The following is a 19,434-nucleotide window of genomic DNA, read 5'->3' as shown; positions in this document are numbered from 1 at the left end:
GAATTGAACTGGGGCCTTGAACATACTATGCAACTGCTCTACCATCTCAGCTATACCCCAGCCCGTTTGTCTTTATTTTGATTTTGAGACTATCGCATTTGACTGGACTGGCTTTGAACTTTTGTTTCTTCCTCATAAGTATCTGGTTTTACAGGTGTGTGCCACTATATGTAGCTTGTACTGGTTAAAAGGAAAAATGTTCAAAATGTTATTTTCTAGTCTCTCTGCCTCATTCCCATCCTCCATGGGCAATTTGTAGCTACCAGTGGTTGTCCAGTTCCCAAAATTCCTTAGTAGTTAACAGTAACTTTCATGAGCCAGCTGTCACATGCCACCATAAAAAGGAAGTCAAGCAATTTTTAAAATTACAGCTCTTTGCATATCAGATTCATCCAAGGGGCTTTAAAAAGAAACCTGAGGGTGGGGTTCATCATGGGTTTTGTTTGCTTCCTTTTAAAGTTCTTGAGATCATTGTATTGAGTAGTCTGGACTGAAAGCTGCTCCACTAGGGAGGGCCTGGTAAATGAGCTGTAGGCATCTCATGATTGGCATGCTACTGGAAAAATGTGTATTCTAGGGAGAGACTATCAATGTGTTCTCATGTGTGCCTACAAAATGTAGAAATTTGGAATACCTACTTTTTTTTTTTTTTTTTTGGTCAGTTGTGGGGCTTGAACTCTGGGCCTGGGTGCTGTCCTTCAGCTCTTCACCTCAAGGCTACCGCTTTGAGCCACAGCGCCACTTGCGGCTTTTTCTGCTTATGTGGTGCTGAGGAATGGGACTCAGTGCCTCAGACATGCAAGGCAAGCACTCTACCACTGAGCCACCGTCCCAGCCCATAGAATACCTATTCTTTAATAACCACATTAACATCCTTTTTTTCTAATGGACTTTTATGGGTTTTGGCAAGGAGAAGGTGCCTGTTTTAGAGGTGTTCTCCATTGCTTTATAAGCACAAGTACAGTTCTAAGAGTAGACTGTAGTAGATCTTAGACAGCCTTGGGCAGTAACCAGAACAAGGTGAATGGCTTCTCAGTTCTCTTGGAGGGGGTCTGAGCTATTGCTTGAAAGCCAGCCTTGTGCCTGCACATTAAGGAGTATGATAGCCTCAGAACCTAAGTAATATGGCCTGGACATATCAGAGCACCTGTGTCCCACCAAGCCCAGGTACCAGTTCTTGGGATTAATCAGGTTAGATTAACTTCAAAAATGTCATTAAACAATTTAATTCCCTTGATATGAGGAATTAATAGCTGCCAATATATATCTGCTAGAAACATTATCAAGTCCTTAGAAAAAATTGAATTTAAGCCACTGCTTATGGATATGAAGACAACCAACTAATTGGAGAATTCTAGAGAAATTGGGCCTTCTGGCTTATTCTCCACTCATGGCTTTTTGAGGAAAAAGTCAGGTAAATGGACCATTATAATCCAAGGTAATGATGACTTTGGAGAACTTGTAAAATCAGGCGTCATGGAAGTACAGAACATGGTAGGGATTTTCAGAATGGTGAAAGATGTTGTTTAAGTTGCCTTGATGGGCAAGAATTTTTCAGATTTACCAAGAAGTGCCATTCTATGTGTGCATATGTAGGTGTCAGTGGTTGAGGTTATTGTGATGAACTGGAAAGGTACAAAAGCCATCCCAGCATCTGATGAGCGAGGCAGGCTGGCAGGCATTCATCAGGTCATCAGAACTGAATGGAAAGGAAAACCTTTGGCTGATGTTTGGCAGTAGGATCATATAATGTTAGAGTTTCACCTAGTCTGGGAGGTTGGGGAAGGCTTCCTGATGACAAAATAACTGAGATATCTAGTTAGCTGAGGACACAATTGCTCCTCAGTTCCTTCTCTGTCAAAGGGGAATAGCACCCACTGATAGAGCTATAATGTCCTATGAGACAATCTGTGTAAAGCATTTCATACCAAGTAGATAGATAGCAAGCACTCAGTTTATGTTGGCTGTGATAGAAATTTTCACTCACTTGGCAGATAGTTATTAAGTGACTGCTCAATGACTGTGTGCACCACACACTTTGCTAGTTGCTAAGAAATGCAGTCCATGTCCCTCAGAAAAACAATTCATATGAATCATACAGTTCTATAGGGCAAATCAGTATGATGAGAGTACATTCTTCAGTCAAGGACCATAAACATGGATGTCTTAAGCACCAGGGAAACTTAATCCTGGTGCATTTTTTCAACCTTAGATTTATGAGAAGGTAGGCTAGGCTCCCAAGTTCAAAATGTTTTCAAGCATCAATGTCATGGAGTCACTGTGGTGTCTTGAATTTGATCAGATTTGCCTTTAGAAACTTCCTTCTAAGGGTGGCATGGATAACTAAGACCACAGTGAAGAGAAGTTGGGTCAGAGAGCTCAAAATCTGAATAGAGGCTGAGGCAGGAGTGTGAAGAAGAATTCAAGAGATAGAAGGGAAAACGGATAGGTATTTCACAATAAAGTTTGGAAGGTAAAGCCTGTATCTGTGAGGAAGAGTTGTCATTGGATTTGATTCTACCCATACTGTTCTTCCTTTCTGTAGCAGCAACTTTTGCTGAGTCTAGCACCACTGGTTAATTAGGTAATAGTGAGCAAGGCACCCATAGAGTTCATATTTGTCATTGGCTATTGTAAAGCAAAACTAAGCACAAGTTTAAAAATAAGATAGAACAAGGAACAAGAATAGATTTTGAATGTTTTCTACCACCACCACCATCCTCACCCCCTCAAAAAGAGATAAGATGCCAAATACTGGTGGCTCACATTTGTAATCCTAGCTACTAAAGAGGCTGAGATTTGAGGATACAAGTTTGAAGCTAGTCCAGGCAGAAAAGTCTGTGAGACTCCTAGCTCCAAAATAACCAACACAAAGCAAGAGGGCTCATCTCAACAAAAAGCTGAGCCTGCTGGGGTGTGCCAATTATCCTAGCTATGCAGACATGTAAGTTAGAGAACTTACTAATGTGAGAACCTCATAATGTGAGAACTACCTCAACAAACACAAAAACAAAAAAAACCTAAAGCAAAAAGAGCTATGGAGTGTGGCTTAAGTAATAGACTGCCTGCAAGGCACTGAATTAAACGGTGCTACCAAAAATTTCTTTTTAAATAATAAGATAGACAATTGCCTAGGATAAATGATTATCCACAGGGACAAAATAATAGAAAATTCCCTTGATGATAAAAAAAATGAGCTCAGAATATTCAAACACAAAAACCTCACCAATTCTTGTGGTTTTTTTCTTGGACTCAGATGATGGGCAAGTCTTGGTGGGATCAGATGAGACTCATAGCTTTCTGAATGTGGGTTAGAGGGTACAGAGTAAGGCTGAGAAGATCTCTAGTCAGTACTTTGTAGTCCTCCAGGCACAAGTGGAATGTACAGTTTTCATGTGGCATGATATGTCTGTAACTTTTTTTTTTTAAACAGGTGGTTACAAACAGGGACACACAAGAAACTCTCCTCTGCATGGCCTGTGTATTTGAAGTTTCAAACAGTGAACACGGCGCACAACATCATATTTACAGGCTTGTAAAGGACTGAACATGATTATTTATATATATAGATATCTGTATGTATATACACACACTATGTGCACACACACACTCTCCATTATCAAACGACTGACTGTAAACCTCACCACACAGAGTGGTGGTGCCCTGGCCCCGAGGTCACCCCAATTTTTCTAAATCTTGTTTGAGTGAAGTCATTTTTTTTCATGTGTTCATTCTGTCATAGCTGTGAAATTCTGGTACAGTTGTAAAAAGAAAAATTGAATCGTTTCTATGTGTTCTTCAGATCTGTCGTATACAATTCCTCGGGAAAGGGGAAACTTAACAACCTAAGTCTCTCTCTCTGCAGAGACCTGTTTCTTATTGTGGTAGAAAATACTGAGACAGAGCATTGGCCATGGGACATTTACTGCCTTTATACAAATGTATTTAGTTCTCTCTCTCTTTTTATTTCAACATAAAATTCTTGTTTTAAGATACAAGTAAAATTAATCTTTAAATATAAATGTAAATTAGTACACAAAACTAAGAATCTTTAGACTTATCTTTGTAACTAATTAGGGTGGAAGTTATGAAAGAATGTAATTCACTAAATTATTTTTTAAATGAAACCTTTCTTTTTTTGAAACCAAATGTTAAACTATAGCCTTAAGAAATGCTTGGTAGAAATATTCTAATGAGAAAAATTTGTACTTCTTTCCTCAAGGTTAAAACTAATCTCCTAATCCATTAAACTCTTAAACAAGATAATACAAAGGAAGAAGACTTCACCCCTTATCCTTAACATATATAGTATATTTAAAAAATGTAAAATTGTATTGTACTAATGTGATGATTGATTATTTAATGAAAAAGAAAAGATGGCTCTTTTTTGCAATAAGTAGATAAATACTGAAAAATTTAAGCTTACAATGTTTATAGTCTTGTGTGTGCAGTTATATTTTATATGGACAACCAAATTTTTTATTGAGATGAGTAAATATTCGATCCACTGAAATTTAATAGCAAAAGTCTAAAATTGGCATGAATACTGCACTGTGAGCTGCAAAGAATAGAGAATCCTGTGGCTGGGAGAAAACTTCATTGACCAAACAAGTAAAAGGCTCATCAGTTAGGGTCTGTGCTCCCCCAGAATGTTGTGAGCATCCCCACCAGCCTGTGGATAAATTCTTTATTTCTGATGACCCAATATAAGTAGGAACCTGCTATAACTGTAACTATGTGTGTAAATATGTGTACTGAGTATGTACACATATACATCTGTGGCTGTTCCACTCCCATTGAACATCTGTTTAGTAGTACTCTGTTAGCTAGGTGCTGATGTGTGTATGTATCTCAATCTGTGTCTGTAGTCTTAGATCTGTTCTCTCTAAGAATGCCCAGTACAGCACTTGTTGGACTTAGGTTTAAGAATTCCATCCATCTTTGGACTTTTGCTACCAGGCTCATTCAGGAGGTTCTCTTTCCTAACTAAATATTCCAAAGCCTCGCCTGGGCAGAGTTGATTTGATTGGGCCACATGCCTTGGGTAATTTCCAAAAGTGCTTCATCGAGGAGGGAAGAGGAAGCCTTCTTTAAAGAAAATGTTTTTTTTTTGTAATCATTTGGAATATGTGAACACAATAGGATATGAAGTCTTGTTATTTACAATCCATGGCAAGATTTTTTCCACCAAGGCTAGAAAGTACCACACCAAGTGACTTACTCTGTCCCTTTCCCTGCCATCTGCTCTAACCCTCTTGTACATTGTTCAGCATTTTGGGGCCATGAGTGTAGTATTTGGATGGCTTGTCGCAAAAAGAACAGCACTGTATCAGTGTCTGAGAGCCTGACTTCTCCCAGACTCACCAAAGGTCACTAAGGAAAACAGGAGAATTGTCTTATTTGGAAACAGCATAACTGTCTTATTTGGAACACATCTGCCTTACATATATTGGTAGGACAGTACTCCAAAACGAGGTTACCTTTGTGTACCTGGCTACGTGCTTCCAAGCAAGCCTTTGAAGGACTATCCTGGTTTCCAACCCTTCAAAACTGTTCTTCAGCCCAAACACTTATACATCTTCCATAGTCATCATATTTACTATAACTTCTGTTGGGCATCCCTTTTAGGGATGTTTCTTTGGTCTCTATTTCCTATACCTTTCCTTAAGAGAATCCTAACTACCCCAAAGACTAGAACTTTATGAAAAGGTGTATGTGGCTAAAAGTCAGGCCATCCAGGAGCTTGAGAGGTGTCTGGATGATGTTGTCATCCAGGAGTGAGATTCTTTTGTGTTTCTAGCAGGACTGTGAGGATTCATTTGCAAAGTACAAAAAAATAGACTGAAGAAGACCAGCTAAAGGTTAGCAGTTAGCTGTAGGGTCAGGCTGGAACTACAGTGGCTTCACTGTCCTCATGCCTCTGAACACCTTTGTACTTGAGTTTTAGTGTTTATATGAATGACTTTGAGCGTTATTTTTTTGCTCTTTTATGAGCCATAAGATTCTTTAATAATATTTTAGAGCTTTCTACAGGACAGATAGTTTTCCTTTTTAGTCTCTGGTCCAGTTATCCCAGGTCTTGGGCTTGCTTCTTTTTTTTGGGGGGGGGGTCCGGTTGTGGGGCTTGAACTCTGGGCCTGGGCGCTGTCCCTCAGCTCTTCAGCTCAAGGCTAGCGCTCTACCACTTGAGCCACAGTGCCACTTCTGGCTTTTTTTCTTTTTGCTTCTGTGGTGCTGGGGAATGGAACCCAGGGCCTCATGCATGCAAGGCAAGCCCTCCACCACTGAGCCACCTTCCCAGCTCCGCTTGCTTCTCTTTGTGTCTCTCAAAGTAGACCCTTGGGTGGATTTTGTGTTCTCACATCTAATCTCAGTCCCTTTTTGATCATCTTCCTTCTCTTCTTATCTTCAAAGCTCCTTCACCATAAGGAAGCCTATGCCAAGCCCCAACCCCACTAGTCTCAGTGCTCTCTGCCAGTACCATATTTTTCATGGCCATCCTGGGCTTTTGCTCCTCAGTTTGAAGGCCTGCTTTCCTAGGGAGGAATTGAAGAACGGAGGAGCTGTTGGCCTTGGTTTCCATTGTAGGAAGAAGTCCTCTGTCAACTGGGGCTTTTTCAGAATGCACCCGAGTTTGTAATACAAGGTTACCAGAGACCAGGTTTCCTCAGCCTCAACACTAGTGACATTCTTTATTGTATGGGGTTGCCTTACACTTTGTAAAAGGTTTATTAGTGTCCCTGGGCTGTACCCCATTTTTCACAACTCATCATGTCCTTGTATGTACCAAATGGTTCATGGGTATAGTCACACCAGTTGACCTTATGAGTCACATTAGCTTATTGGTGACAGTTTCCCTTTCATTTTGCTTTCCAAAACTTTCTCTCCTGGGAGCCTTTCTTTCCTTTCCTTTTCTTTTCTTTTCTTTTCTTTTCTTTTCTTTTCTTTCAGGGAATCAGGAGGCAGGTAGGAGAATTCATGAAGTGATATTTGTATCCTGTTTCTTCCTAGTTTGAAAGTTTTCTTCCACAGAGCATTTCTGAACATTTCTGACTTGACCTTCAGCTCTTAGTTTATTGGGGTTAAAAAAAATAAGCCCATGGATCTCATTATCCAACTCTTTAATTGTTTCAATTGAGTTCTTCTAGGCTGCATCTATTTTTTTTGCCTTACAACCCATGGTGTTTGTAGAACTTACTGAGACCTCTGGAGGATTTTTTTTTCCATCAGTGTGAAGGGATCTGTTCCAGAAGAGAGCTTCTAGAATTCTTTGTTTTTGATGCAAAAGACAATGCAGTCAACTCCCCTTCATTTTGTGAGCAAGAAGGTTGAGGCTGGAGGAGCATGCAATGACATGCCCAGTCACCCAACTGGCTAGTGACAAAATAAGGGTGAGCTCTTGTCCAGGGCTCCCACTTCTTTGATCCTTGACCTCTTCTGGTCGAGGCCATTCTTCTTTGGTGCTCTATGCTTCAATGATCTGTAAGAATGTGTGACAGGGTTGGTGCAGAAGATGGGGGAGGAGGCTTGAGAATCCTTGATGTAGAAGCCCAGCATCGCCCTGATGCTACTTCTCACCAGGGAGTGCCCATCTGAGGCCTCCATAGCACTGGGAAAACTGATGAGCCTTTTTGCTTCTGCTTAAGACAATTCATATGCCACAGGCTCTGAATCAAATTTCTATTTGTTGAGCATCAGAGCAGCAAAATCCTGCCCTCAGACCAGCCAAAAACAGCCCCTCTGTTCCAAGCACTTGGTGTTAAAAGTCCCCAAAGAACTTTTAGACCCAAGTCTTCATTGGATTTCAATACTGTGGTGGCTTTGGCCATTGTTTTTGTACAACCATAAATTATTGCCATTGTATGAGATAACAGTTGGTTAATTCTACAAACCAGGTACATATAATTTGTCTACTTTTGTATATGCTCTGGTACACTACACCTGTCCTAAGGAAGGGTAGAAGTAATTCTGTTTGTTGGCGTTCACTCCTGTGACATCAGGTGGATGTCTGCATTGCTGATTTCTGTATGTTGCTGTTTCTGTGGCAAAGTCCTGCACGTGTCATTTCTGAAAAGCCTTAAATCTTAGAGATGTTGCGTGTAGGGTAAGCAGTGCAGAAGGCTGCCTGGGAACTATGGGCCCTTTTGTAAGCTGGAAGCATTCTCTAACTACCGTTACTTCTGTAGGGAGTTTTCAATTCAGAGCTGCCAAAGTGTTCCAGTCGCAGTGCCTTAGTCATGCCGCCAGCCTTTCGCACACCTGCTCTTGGTGTCCATTCACTAATTGGCCCAATCTCAGAAACAAGACAAGCAAAATTGTTCTCTTATTTGTGTTTTGAAGCCCATTTTTACCCAGTCTACAAGAAATGGATGACTTGATTTAAAATCAGAAACTGAACCCAAGTCAATTCTTTAACTAACCACCCTCTCAAAATATATATATACCAAAACAAAAGGTTGCAACTTTGTAGTTTACTCTGAAAAGCAAATTGTCCTTTTCTAGTTGCCTTTTAAATTCATGACCAAATACTTAGTTATTTGTGAACCTTCTGCACCCTAGCATGAAAGTGCCTTTGGTTTGAGATTCCAGCTTAGAAAAGTGCTGCCATAAAGATGACAATTTGTAGAGAGACCAAAAATATTTTGAGATCACCGTAATGCCTTTGGTTTACCGGGGTGAGTAACCAACCACAGGTCTCCGTTCACAAGAGCACCGTGTGATCCCCACCCACCGTGAGTCTGTCCTCCAGTGGGGGCCCACTACCACTCACCAATAGCACACCGCAACAGGAGGAACCCCGGAAACTGTTGTGTTTGTGTGTGCCGATGACTCGGCATGTCATGTCAGCTCGTCACCCAGCCTGCATCTGTGTGAAGGAATTTCCACACCAACAACAGAATCTCAGCCAGCGGACAGATACTACAGCTTTCACCTTCTTGTGTTCATGTTCCGTCTCTGGAGACTTTCTGTTCCATCCAAATGACAGTGCGCACTTACCTGCTATACACAGTGATACCATTTTGAAAGTTGGAAGCCTCAAACTGAGATGACAGTGCAGAACAAAAATGTGTTAGGGTCATTACAATTGAAGTGTTGTGTGTGAATGTGCCATGAGAAACTTCCAAAGAGCACCATCTGCAATTTGGCATTTTCAAAGAATATTCCAGCCCTTCCCCCGCCCCCCGCCAGGTGGGGAGGGCAACTCCTTAATGTGCCAGTTTATATCAAAACTTGTGTAAACTGGGAAAACTTAGTGGTCGGGAGGAGTAAATGGACAAGGAGGCACACAAACACCAGCCAAAGAGAAGCCAGGAACGACTTTTCTTTGCTAATATAGATGTAAAAATGACATCAAACAACTCTGAAAGTTAACCTCTAAACTTACTTACATGTGTTCAGTCTTTATCTGTGTCTTTAGGAATAGCTACCTGTGTTCAGTCTTTACCTGTGTCTTTAGGAATAGCTTCTCTGGGCTCTGAAATTTCAGGAGTGATTTCTTGCCTCCACTCCCATGTTGTATTTATAAGAGTTCTGTTAAAAGAAAACTACACTATCAAATGAAAAGGAAAATTACTCAGCCTATGTTATAGTTAGCTGCTTGAAGTTTTGATTTTTCACTATCAGAACGGTCCCACAACTTGGAAGAAATTAGTCACATGCATGTGTCCCTGCTTCTCTTTCCAGCTGTCCCTGTCTTGATTGGCACTGGTTTTCTCTCATTAGTGCTTTACTTTTGTCATTAAGAATGAAGGTTTTCTGTTGAAATTTTACTGCATTGCAAACAGTAGCTTCACTGAAGTCATGCATTGTTCAGTCATATAGAATATTTTATTTATTGTTGTACTTGCTAAGCCCTCACTCATTTTACTCTGAACTTGCAGTGAATCACTGAATGCCACGCTATATATACATCATTTTACTGTTGGAAGCAACATTTCCTTCTTCTCTCATTCGTCACTACACTGGGTCAGATTCCATTAGAATTCCATCTGGCTCAGGCTGACTTTTATGACCTTCCAATGAGCTTATTCTGTTTCCCCTCCTTCCAGGAGAGGCGGACAGAAACCAGCTGTCAGCCAATTGGAAACTAATCCCTTAGGGTTTTTTGTTCCCATTAATCATTTTTCTGTGATTAATTTCATTGTATAAATTGGATAATAACCACCCTTCTTTAAATGACCCATGTACATCTCCCTGTTAACCTCCTGGAAATATTGACTTCTCTTGGCCTTTTTCAATGGGCTTATGACTACAGACAAGGAAAAAATAAAAAACAAAAATAGTACGTGCCTAAAAAAAATAACAAAAAAATTGTAACATTTTAAAAACCTTAATAGCCTTTACTTCTTTAATATTGTTCAAGTTTTATGTGAGTTGGTTTTTGCCACGTATATTTGTCCACATTCTCAAGAACTTAATGGTTTTCTCTTGTCTTCGTGGCGTGCTTAATGGGCTTGTGGCGTAGCGTTTCATCTGGTTCCTTTAATGTTGTACTGCTGCTGGGACCGGGTGGGAACTCACCTCTGGGTAACGGGTTCCTCTTAAGGAGATTAGAGAAATGAGCAAGGGGTGGGCAGATTCACACACGATTTCTCAACCCATTTGCAGAAACTTTTGAAAGGCATTTGGTTAAACCTCTGGGCAGTACAGTATTGTATTCATTAATGTTTGTGTTTAGGTACTGGTACCTTTTTGTTTAAAAAAATGTTCTAAGTGTTGGCTTTAAAGTGAATTTATCTTTAGTATGATAGTTATATGAAAATTATAGGGTTTGTGTGCAGAGAATTTTTTTATAAAGTGCTTTGTAAAAACAAAACAAATGTATTCTAGCTTTCGCGGTACATATGTGTGATAACTTTAATATCCATGACAGTTAAGTGCAATTATTTCATCACTCTAAAAATGCTATTTTTGTGTCAGTTTCCTGCAGGTGTTTTCATGTCTTTGCAAAGTGACACATTTTGATGCCTTCTTGATAAAGTGGTAGACATTTTGTAGCTTTCTAGAAACTTTGTATTCATACGGTATCAATGAAAAATAAAGAAAATGAAAGTGTGGGTCATTTTTCTTCTCTGCAAGAAATGTATGTTGTTGAGAATGAACTGTTTCCGTGGTGTGAGGAATCCAAGAGGACACTCTTAGCCAGATGCTAAGAGGTGTTTTCAGAAGGGCCCTAATTGCAAGGACTGCTGCTGTCCTGTGGGCTGCTGAGAGCAGGGAAGGGGGACTGAAGACTATATTGTCTCATCAAGGGCCTGTTGTATGGCAGTCACCATCACTATTTCCTTTAACCTATATGGTTTTGGGGAAAGGAAATCATACACCCTTGTTAAGGAGGTCTTCTGGAAAGCCAGTGAGTGGCAAGAATCTAGCAGTGTGGAAAGGCCCCCTCTGGCCATTCAGCTCTGCCACTTTCTGTGTGGCATCTTCCCACCTCCTCTAAAACTAGGCAGAGTCTTAGCTAGATGCTAAGTTAACTTTTGTTAAGTTACCTGGAGTTCAGCAAAGAGTGACAGCAGGTAAACTGACATTCCTAGTTAAGGGGATGAAGGGATCCCTGGGAAGCTTCTAGTAAGATCAGGAAGCAAGCAACTGGTGAGAGCTCCCCTCGTTATTTTTTTGTACTGCTTTAGGGTATTAATAAATATAGCTACTACTTTTTTTTGAAAGCCGCATTAGCTACTACTAAGTAATCAGTGTGAACAACTGGTATAATTCTGATGAAAATGAACAATGCTGTATAAGCCTAGGAAGCCACAGCATTGATAAAACTTAACTTCAAGGATAGCCTTGTTTTGTTGAACATCTCATATGTCAAACATACCTATGTTGTCTAACTATCAAACAAGCCACTGGCAATCTGACTCCACCCTGTCAGTAAATATCCTTCCATTTACTCTTATCTTCTCAGAGGCCGATTCTTACAGTTTATGTTCTGTAGTATTGATGTAGTATTGATCAGGGACCAAATAAAATACAAAGGCATAGAGAGACGGAAAAAATAAAGAACAAAACTTGATGCAAACAAAGCAATAAAGGAAAACTATTAATCTCAAAGCAGTGTAATTCAAGGTAAAAAAAATTACTCAGTTAATGAGAATTTCTTCAGGTGATTCAAGTTTGGATTAAGTAGGGATAGATGCTTAATTAACTTATATGCAACTGATAAATTCTATAAGGTAAAATTGGACAAATTCATGACCATACTGGGGATGGGGGCTGTTCAAACAATTAAAAATCAGTTATAGAGCAGATGCCCCAAAATGTACAATAGAAGTTGAGTGGCATGGTTTGATATGCTGTTCTGGGTAAAGTAATATATTCCACAGCTGGAGACTATACATGATTGCCCAGTGCACATGGAATTTTTAGGAAAATTGACCAGTGATCAAAAAACTGGTCAGTAAGCCAGATGTGACCTGCTGCCTGTTTTTGTAAGGTTTTACTGGATTACATCTATTATTTGTTAATGTCTATGATTTCTTTCACACTGTAATAGAGTTTATTCATAGGTCTGTCCTACGGATGTGTAAGACCTATGAAATCATTTGGGGGCTGGGAAGGTGGCTCAGTGGTAGAGTGCTTGCCTTGCATGCACGAGGCCCTGGGTTCGATTCCTCAGCACCACATAAGCAGAAAAAGTCGGAAGTGGCGCTGTGGCTCAAGTGGTAGAGTGCTAGCCTTGAGCTGAAGAGTTGAGGGACAGCGCCCAGGCCCAGAGTTCAGACCCCAACAACCAACAAAAAGAAAAACAACAACGAAATCATTTGGTACATGATGGGACAGACAGGTGTGCTTATCAGCTTCCTTTGGACATCTGTCCATACTGGTGACTCATGATATTTATGTTATAAATACCCAAATGGCCCTTGTCAGAAAAAAATGGTTCTATACCTCTGAAGAAGTCTAAAAACTATTAGCCCTACATAAAACTGTTGCTCCTTTTAGGGGGGTGGCGGGGGAGGAGTGGCAGAGGGGATCTCCAATGCCTACTTGAAGCCGAAAGCAAGATGTTGTCCAGTAGTCCTAAGGTGAGAGTCACCTCTCCCTTTCTGGCAAATGGCTGTAGATCCTTCGAAGCTTGTGAGATTTCATCTGTCCTTTCTTAAGAGCCCCAGCCTCTGCTTTGATCTGACAGACTACCAGCCTGAGAACAGGCTTAGGTCTGGAAATGGTAGTTGTGGTTTTAATTGCAGCAGCTGACATCTGAATCTTGATATCATTAAAGTAGCCAAGCAAACTTGATGGCTATCCATCTACCTTGTTCCTATCCTGTCATGGTTTACCTGGCATCCCCACCAATACCTGTGGGTTGTACCCTTTGGTGGCCATTTCTTGCTGCCTGTTCTAGTTACTTACTTGAAGCAGAATGTGTTGCCACCTGACCTCTGCTGTTCCAGAATCTCAGCATCTCCCTGCGCACAAGGGAAACCAAGTGCCATAGTGACATTTGTATAATCGACCCTGTCCTATAATCCACTACTGAGTTTCTCAGGTGCAGGTGCTCATCGATTAGTGTTTGTGCCATAGTTTCAGTGAGGGGAAGAGTGTTTCCTTGGAGCTCCAGAGCACATAGTCAGTGAGTACTCTGGCCTTAAGTTACAAACCTACCTGATGAGCACTGCCACTGTGAACCTTGTGATCCCTGGCTCAAAATTCTACTAAGGGGGGTGTAGGGAGAAGTTGGGGAGGCAGGGAGGGAAGGGAAGGTAGGGGAAAAATAAAGGAGGGGTAACAAATTCTCAATAGGAAATGTACTTATTACTTTACTCATGTAACTGTAACCCCTTTGCATAGTAAATATATACAATAAATATATACAATTTACAATATATACAATAATATATATATTTTTTAAAAATCTAAAATTCTACCAAGGCCGGTGCCACACCTCTACCTCATTTTTTCCCACAGTTCCTTCAAATTTCAAAGTGTTATCCAGGAGCACATAGCCCCAGGTGCCTGCTGGGCTAGTAAATCCTGAGCTGGTAGAGCCATGACTCAAGATTCACTGTCAGGCACGTTCCCCCATCTCCAGCCAGGAAGAATTCTGACTGGCCACACCCTGTAGTATTGGTGATGACCTGCTTCCTCCTGAAGCCATGGCTCCACTTTTTCACTGGATAAGGGATTTTCCTTGGCCTAGAAGCAGTGACAAGAAGTTGGGAAAATCTAAAATTGCCTTAAAGGATAGAAGACCAAAATAAAATGACAGTACCAAAAACGAAAATCACACCTCTCAGTAATTCCTAAAACAAGCAGACACCAAGAAATACATAGAAATTTTGAAGTACTGAGTTTATATGCACTGCAGGCCCACATTTTCAAATTCATATTTTTTCAACCACAGGGAACAGCATGAAAATTATTCACTTACAAATTAAGTAAATTTTTGTTTCAAAGAAGTGCTACAAGATTTTCTCTATTGATGAAATTAAAGTAAATATCAATATAAAAACAATCTAGAAAAAAGCTTCATGTATCTGAGGATTCATTAACAGTTCTAGTTAATTCACAAGAAAAAATTCATGGAAGTGAAAATTCCTTAAACTGGTGTAAGAAAATATGTATGGTGCATTAATTTATGTGGAATATAAGTAAAGCTAAGGCAGTAGTTAGAGGACTGTAGACTGCCATGCTAGAAAAGACTGAATATAAGGAAAGAAGAGCCCCCCTTTTCCTTTTCAGCCATGCTCCACCATGCATGGCGGGGGCAGGAATTCAGTAAATAAACATCTTTTCTTGCCTGAAAAGAAAAGAAACGCTAAAATGAACTAGAGTGAAAAGATATAATAAACACACTAAAAGGAAGGGCTAATAATGATACAAACAACCAATAGGTCATTAAAGCCAAAATTTGGCTCTTCAAAAATTAACATCTTTAAAACAACAGCAAGACAGAAAGGTAGCCAAAATAATATATGAAGAATAGGACATCACCAACAACTTACAAAAGTAAAATAACAGACGCACACCATGATAAGCTTTATGCCATAAAATTTTAACTAAGACCAAGAAGAGTTATTAGATGCCACCTCAGAAAATTGTCTCACAAAGATACAGAGCTCAATGATCTTAGTCATTAAAGAAAATGAAACCAAGCAAGGCATCTGTGGCTCATGTCTGTAATCCTAGATACTCAGGAGTCTGAGACCTAAGGCATCATGCAATGATGCCAGCCCGAGTAGAAAAGTCTGTGAGACTCTCAAATCAGCAAAAATACAGACTGGAAGCATGTTGAAGTGGTGAAATGCCTGAGTGCAAGCCCTGATAGGGGAAGAGGAGGAGATGGCTCAAGCCTGTAATTCTAGCCACTCTGAGGATTGCACTTTAAAGTCAGCTTGGGCAAGAAAACCCAGGAGACTCTTACCTCCAGTTAACCAGCAAAAGGCTGGTTACAACTGGAGCTGCGGCTCAAGTTGTAGAGCATAAGCCTTGAGCAAAAAAGGGTGGTTCCCAAACCCTGAGTTCAACCTTAGGTCTGGCACCTCAAAAAAGAGGAAGGGAGAAAAGGAAAGAGAAGAGAGAGGGGGAAAGAGAAGGAAGGAAGGAGGAAAAGGAAAAAGAAAAAAAGGCTGGAGAATACAGTTTGAGGTGAGAATGCTGGCCTAAAATATGACACTATTTCCCTATCTTCTCATGAAAAAAACAAACAACAAATGAAAACCCTCTTAGATGGCTACTAGCTCTTATCAAAGGAACAAAATCCTACATTCAATATTCTAATGACTAAAACAAAGGAGACAGTTCTGATCTTAATTTTCTTAGGTCTTCTGGAATGCAGTCTGAAGCCCGGATTAAGCTATCAATATTCTGAGAGATGTGAATCCAGCCAGGACAGTATGGAGGAGGGGGAACTGGAATTTATTGAGAAATCCACGAAAACACTGTGAAGTGCCACTACAGTGGCTCTCACTTCCCAGCAAGTCAAAGAGAGCTACAGGTTGAATATCTCTTATCTAAAAGACTTAGGACCCAGGGGATAATGTTTAGGATGTTTTCAGATTTCTCACGTACAAAATAGAGGTATCTGAGGGATGGGGCACAAAACTACACATGAAATTTATTTTTGTTCCATGGGCAACTTGCATATCCGGAAGGTAATTTTATACAGTAATTTTAGTGCAGCTGTGTTTTTACTGTGATTGATCTTCTAAGATGTGGAATTTTCCACTTGTAGCCTCATGTCAGTGTTCAAACACTTTCTTAGTTGGGATAATACTGGGTTTTAGATTTTTTTAATTGCAGTTAGTCAACTTGTATTAGGTCACTCAGCATGTGTGATTGTTGGCATGTGGGCTTTTCTGGAAAGGTTGCATAGAGGGAGAATATATTGGAGAAATCAATGGGAGAGGCAATTTACTGGTTAGGTATGTTTATACCTTTCGGTTCTTCTTGGGCAATAGTCACCCAACAGGGTATTATTTCCAGCCCCTTAATGTCACCTCATCTACCTCTTAGTAGCTGTCGAGGTTTTTCAGACTGTCTCCTGTGGTGTGATACTTTATGAAAGTCAAAAAGTAAAGATAGGAAACCTGGATTGCATGGGGTGTCAACTGGGAGGAAAAAGTGGCAATCAAGGGAATTTTGGTTGTAGGATTACAGTATTTTCCTAAACATACTCCCTCACCTATTTGATACCAAATGATACACTAAAAATGACAATATGGGGGGAAGGAGGAAAATTAGGGGATAACATAACTCATGAGTATAAAATTGATAAAATATTACTGAGTTGAGTGTGTAACAATGGTATATAAAGCACAATGAATAGTGACAAAATTGGATTCATTCCAGAAACTCTAGGTTGGTTTCGTCTTAGAACATCAGGATATTTACTTCTCATTATGAGATAAGTGAAGACAGGTACATGTAACAAATTGTGTCTGCTATGTACTTAGAGAGGTGGGGTGAGCAACCAGACACATCATGAAGTTCCCCACGTGGGCAGAAGAGGGCAGCAGACTGCCACCGAGCTTCTCACCCAGGAGCAGTAAGGAACTTAGATTCACTTCTCTGAAGGTTTATATAGGAGTATAAACAGGTGTGGGGACTGATGCCTGTGTTTTTGATTATTAAAGACCATTAAAAACCCTCAGTTGTGAGGGTATATAGATAGCACTTGCTACTCTGTGAAGCCTGCCAGACAGTCTGACCTTCCCAGCACAAGTCAGTGGCAGAGGATCACAGTGGGAAGCTAGCCTAGGCAGGGAAGTCTGTGAGACTCTTATCTCCAATTAACTACCAAAAAGCCAGAAATGGAGTATGACTCGAGTGGTACAGCAAGAGCCTTGCAAAAAAGCTCAAGGATGGCACCCAGGCCCTAAGTTCAAGCCCCAGGCCCAGCACGCACACACATACACACACACACACACACACACACACAGATGAAGGCCACAGCTATGATGTGAAGAAAAGTAGATATGTGAGCCCTCATCCACCTAACTTCTAAATTTCAGCTTGCCTCTATGGAAGAAAAAAGAAAACAATGCCATTTTGTCTTGTTTTTGTAAGTGGAATTTTTGTTCAGAACAAACCTGGGACTGGAGCGCAGTGGTTCCAAGGCACAGTGGACAGCCCCAAACAAGATAGCTTACTTCCACCTACTGCCTGTGAGCTAGTGTTGCATCTCTCATCACCCAAAAGTGGATGATTTTAACATTTTGGCGCTTGTTACAATCATCTCAAAGCCTACTCTTCTCTTCCCAGAAGGCTGGTAGTTCTAAGGGGAAGCTCGTTTCTTGATCAGAGCTTGGTGAAAACTGTCTTTGGTGAGCAGTCTTCCACATTTCCAGTCAGAATGGAAGAGTTCCATTTAAATGAATCTAATTTAGAAGTTACTTAGTGGACTTACTAACCTAATGAAGCCCAACACTACACAATGCCAAAATAAGACAGAACTGAAATTTTTCTGATCCAATAGAGATGTTGTAGTCTAGGAATTTCAGACTCAGAGGCACACCAGGTCAAACAAAACTCATGGAGGAAAGATGCAAAGCACAGGTGAAGAGATAGTGTGCGCTTCAGTCATAGACTTCGCAAACTAAAACAAAATCCTGTGTTCCACATCCATCTGAGGAGCCAGGTTTATGTAGCCCAGCTACCTTTTGCTTTACCTTAGCAGTTAGACCACACAAGACTTAGTGACTAACGACCGTGACAATACAGGGAGGACTATACAGCTAAGGCTGAGGGTTCTGGAGTCACCTAGCTTGGGCTCATACTGCCTCTTTGCCTACTGTAGGCATGTAGGCAATTTACTTCAGTTCTCTGAGCCTCGATTTCATTAACTCATATGGTGGTGACATACAGTGTTGCGAAAAAGACTAGGACAGTGGGCGCCAACTATTGATCAGATAGGACTCTTGCAGGGATCTTCCTTATTATTCTCCGCCCGCAAGTTCAGAAAACAGGTGTTTAGCTCCAGCCAAAGACAATGTATTATGTTCTGTTCAGACATCTTGTCCTGCGCTGTGCTTTTCCTAACCGCTCTCAGATGTTTCCAGAAGAAAAGTATACCATTCTAAATCCATAAGCAACCACAACAGTGAGCCAAATGCCCCTTCTTTATCCCCATGGTTCCTTCCTAGCCCTGTGGGCTGAGGACAGAGCAGATCCTGCCTGGGCCCCTGGCAGAGTCCTACCCTACTCCTTCCCACGTGAGTTTCCTCCTGTGTGGATACAAATGCAATCTCTGTGGATGGGTGGAGGAGGCAACTGCCAGCTTCACACAGTGTGGGAGCTGGGCCTGCCTGCCCCTCTCCTTCTCCTGTCCCAGGAAAACAACTGAACCTTTCCCTGATGACCTAGGTGGGCTGCAGCCTATTACCCAAGAATTCCAGTCCCAGCGTGGATGATTGATTCCCAGCAGCTGGGATCCAAGTTTGCTTGGGACATGGCCTGAACTGGTAGGGTCTGGGCACTGCAGGGGCTCCATCTCCTCCTCTATTACCTCCTTACCCCACCTTTGATTTGAACAAGGTGTCTTTGCACATCTTTTACCTGCATCCAACATCAAGGAGGTCACACTTTCCAGTGTCCCCATCTTGGAATTTAAACCCTAAACCCAAAGACGGTGTCACACAGGAAGCATCTTGCCTAGGGGAGCAAGGACGTCACAAATAGCTTCAAAATGAATACAGACACTTTTTTTTTTAAAGATGTCCGATACTCTTTGCCACTTTGGGAGACACTAACTACCCCACACATGTTTAAAACTTGGAGCCAGGCTTCAGAGGGACTTGGTAATCTATTTCCTAATTAAACTAGGAAAGCGAAAGCATATATACACTTTGTGTAGGTGAAGGCTGGAGATTTTGTGTAGGGGTTGGCAAGCTGGATTTATCAAAGCAGACACCACCTGAAACACTGGAAGCTATCTCCAATCCTACTAGAATGAGGCTGGGTATGAACATCTATACATAAATGCAAATT

The 19,434-nt window shown here is 40.9% G+C and overlaps 1 protein-coding gene across 2 annotated transcripts in view; it reads left to right on the top strand.

The window, feature by feature from the left end:
* Positions 1 to 6,094, top strand: part of Tead1 (TEA domain family member 1 (SV40 transcriptional enhancer factor)) — a 177,266-nt gene extending 171,172 nt beyond the window's left edge. The window contains exon 12 of one of the 2 annotated variants that reach the window (XM_013028807.1): positions 3,434 to 6,094. In XM_013028807.1, the coding sequence (XP_012884261.1) occupies positions 3,434 to 3,547 (114 nt within the window). In that variant the 3' untranslated portion in view covers positions 3,548 to 6,094. The remainder of the gene's footprint in view (positions 1 to 3,433) is intronic. The other variant, XM_013028808.1, reaches the window with a different exon arrangement.
* Positions 6,095 to 19,434: the final 13,340 nt, after the last annotated feature.

The sequence above is a fragment of the Dipodomys ordii genome, unplaced genomic scaffold (genome assembly GCF_000151885.1).
Source record: "Dipodomys ordii isolate 6190 unplaced genomic scaffold, Dord_2.0 Scaffold113, whole genome shotgun sequence".
Classification (NCBI taxonomy): Eukaryota; Metazoa; Chordata; class Mammalia; order Rodentia; family Heteromyidae; genus Dipodomys; species Dipodomys ordii.
The sequence above is the reverse complement of the archived record's forward strand: the minus strand, read 5'-3'. Positions and strand labels throughout refer to the sequence as shown.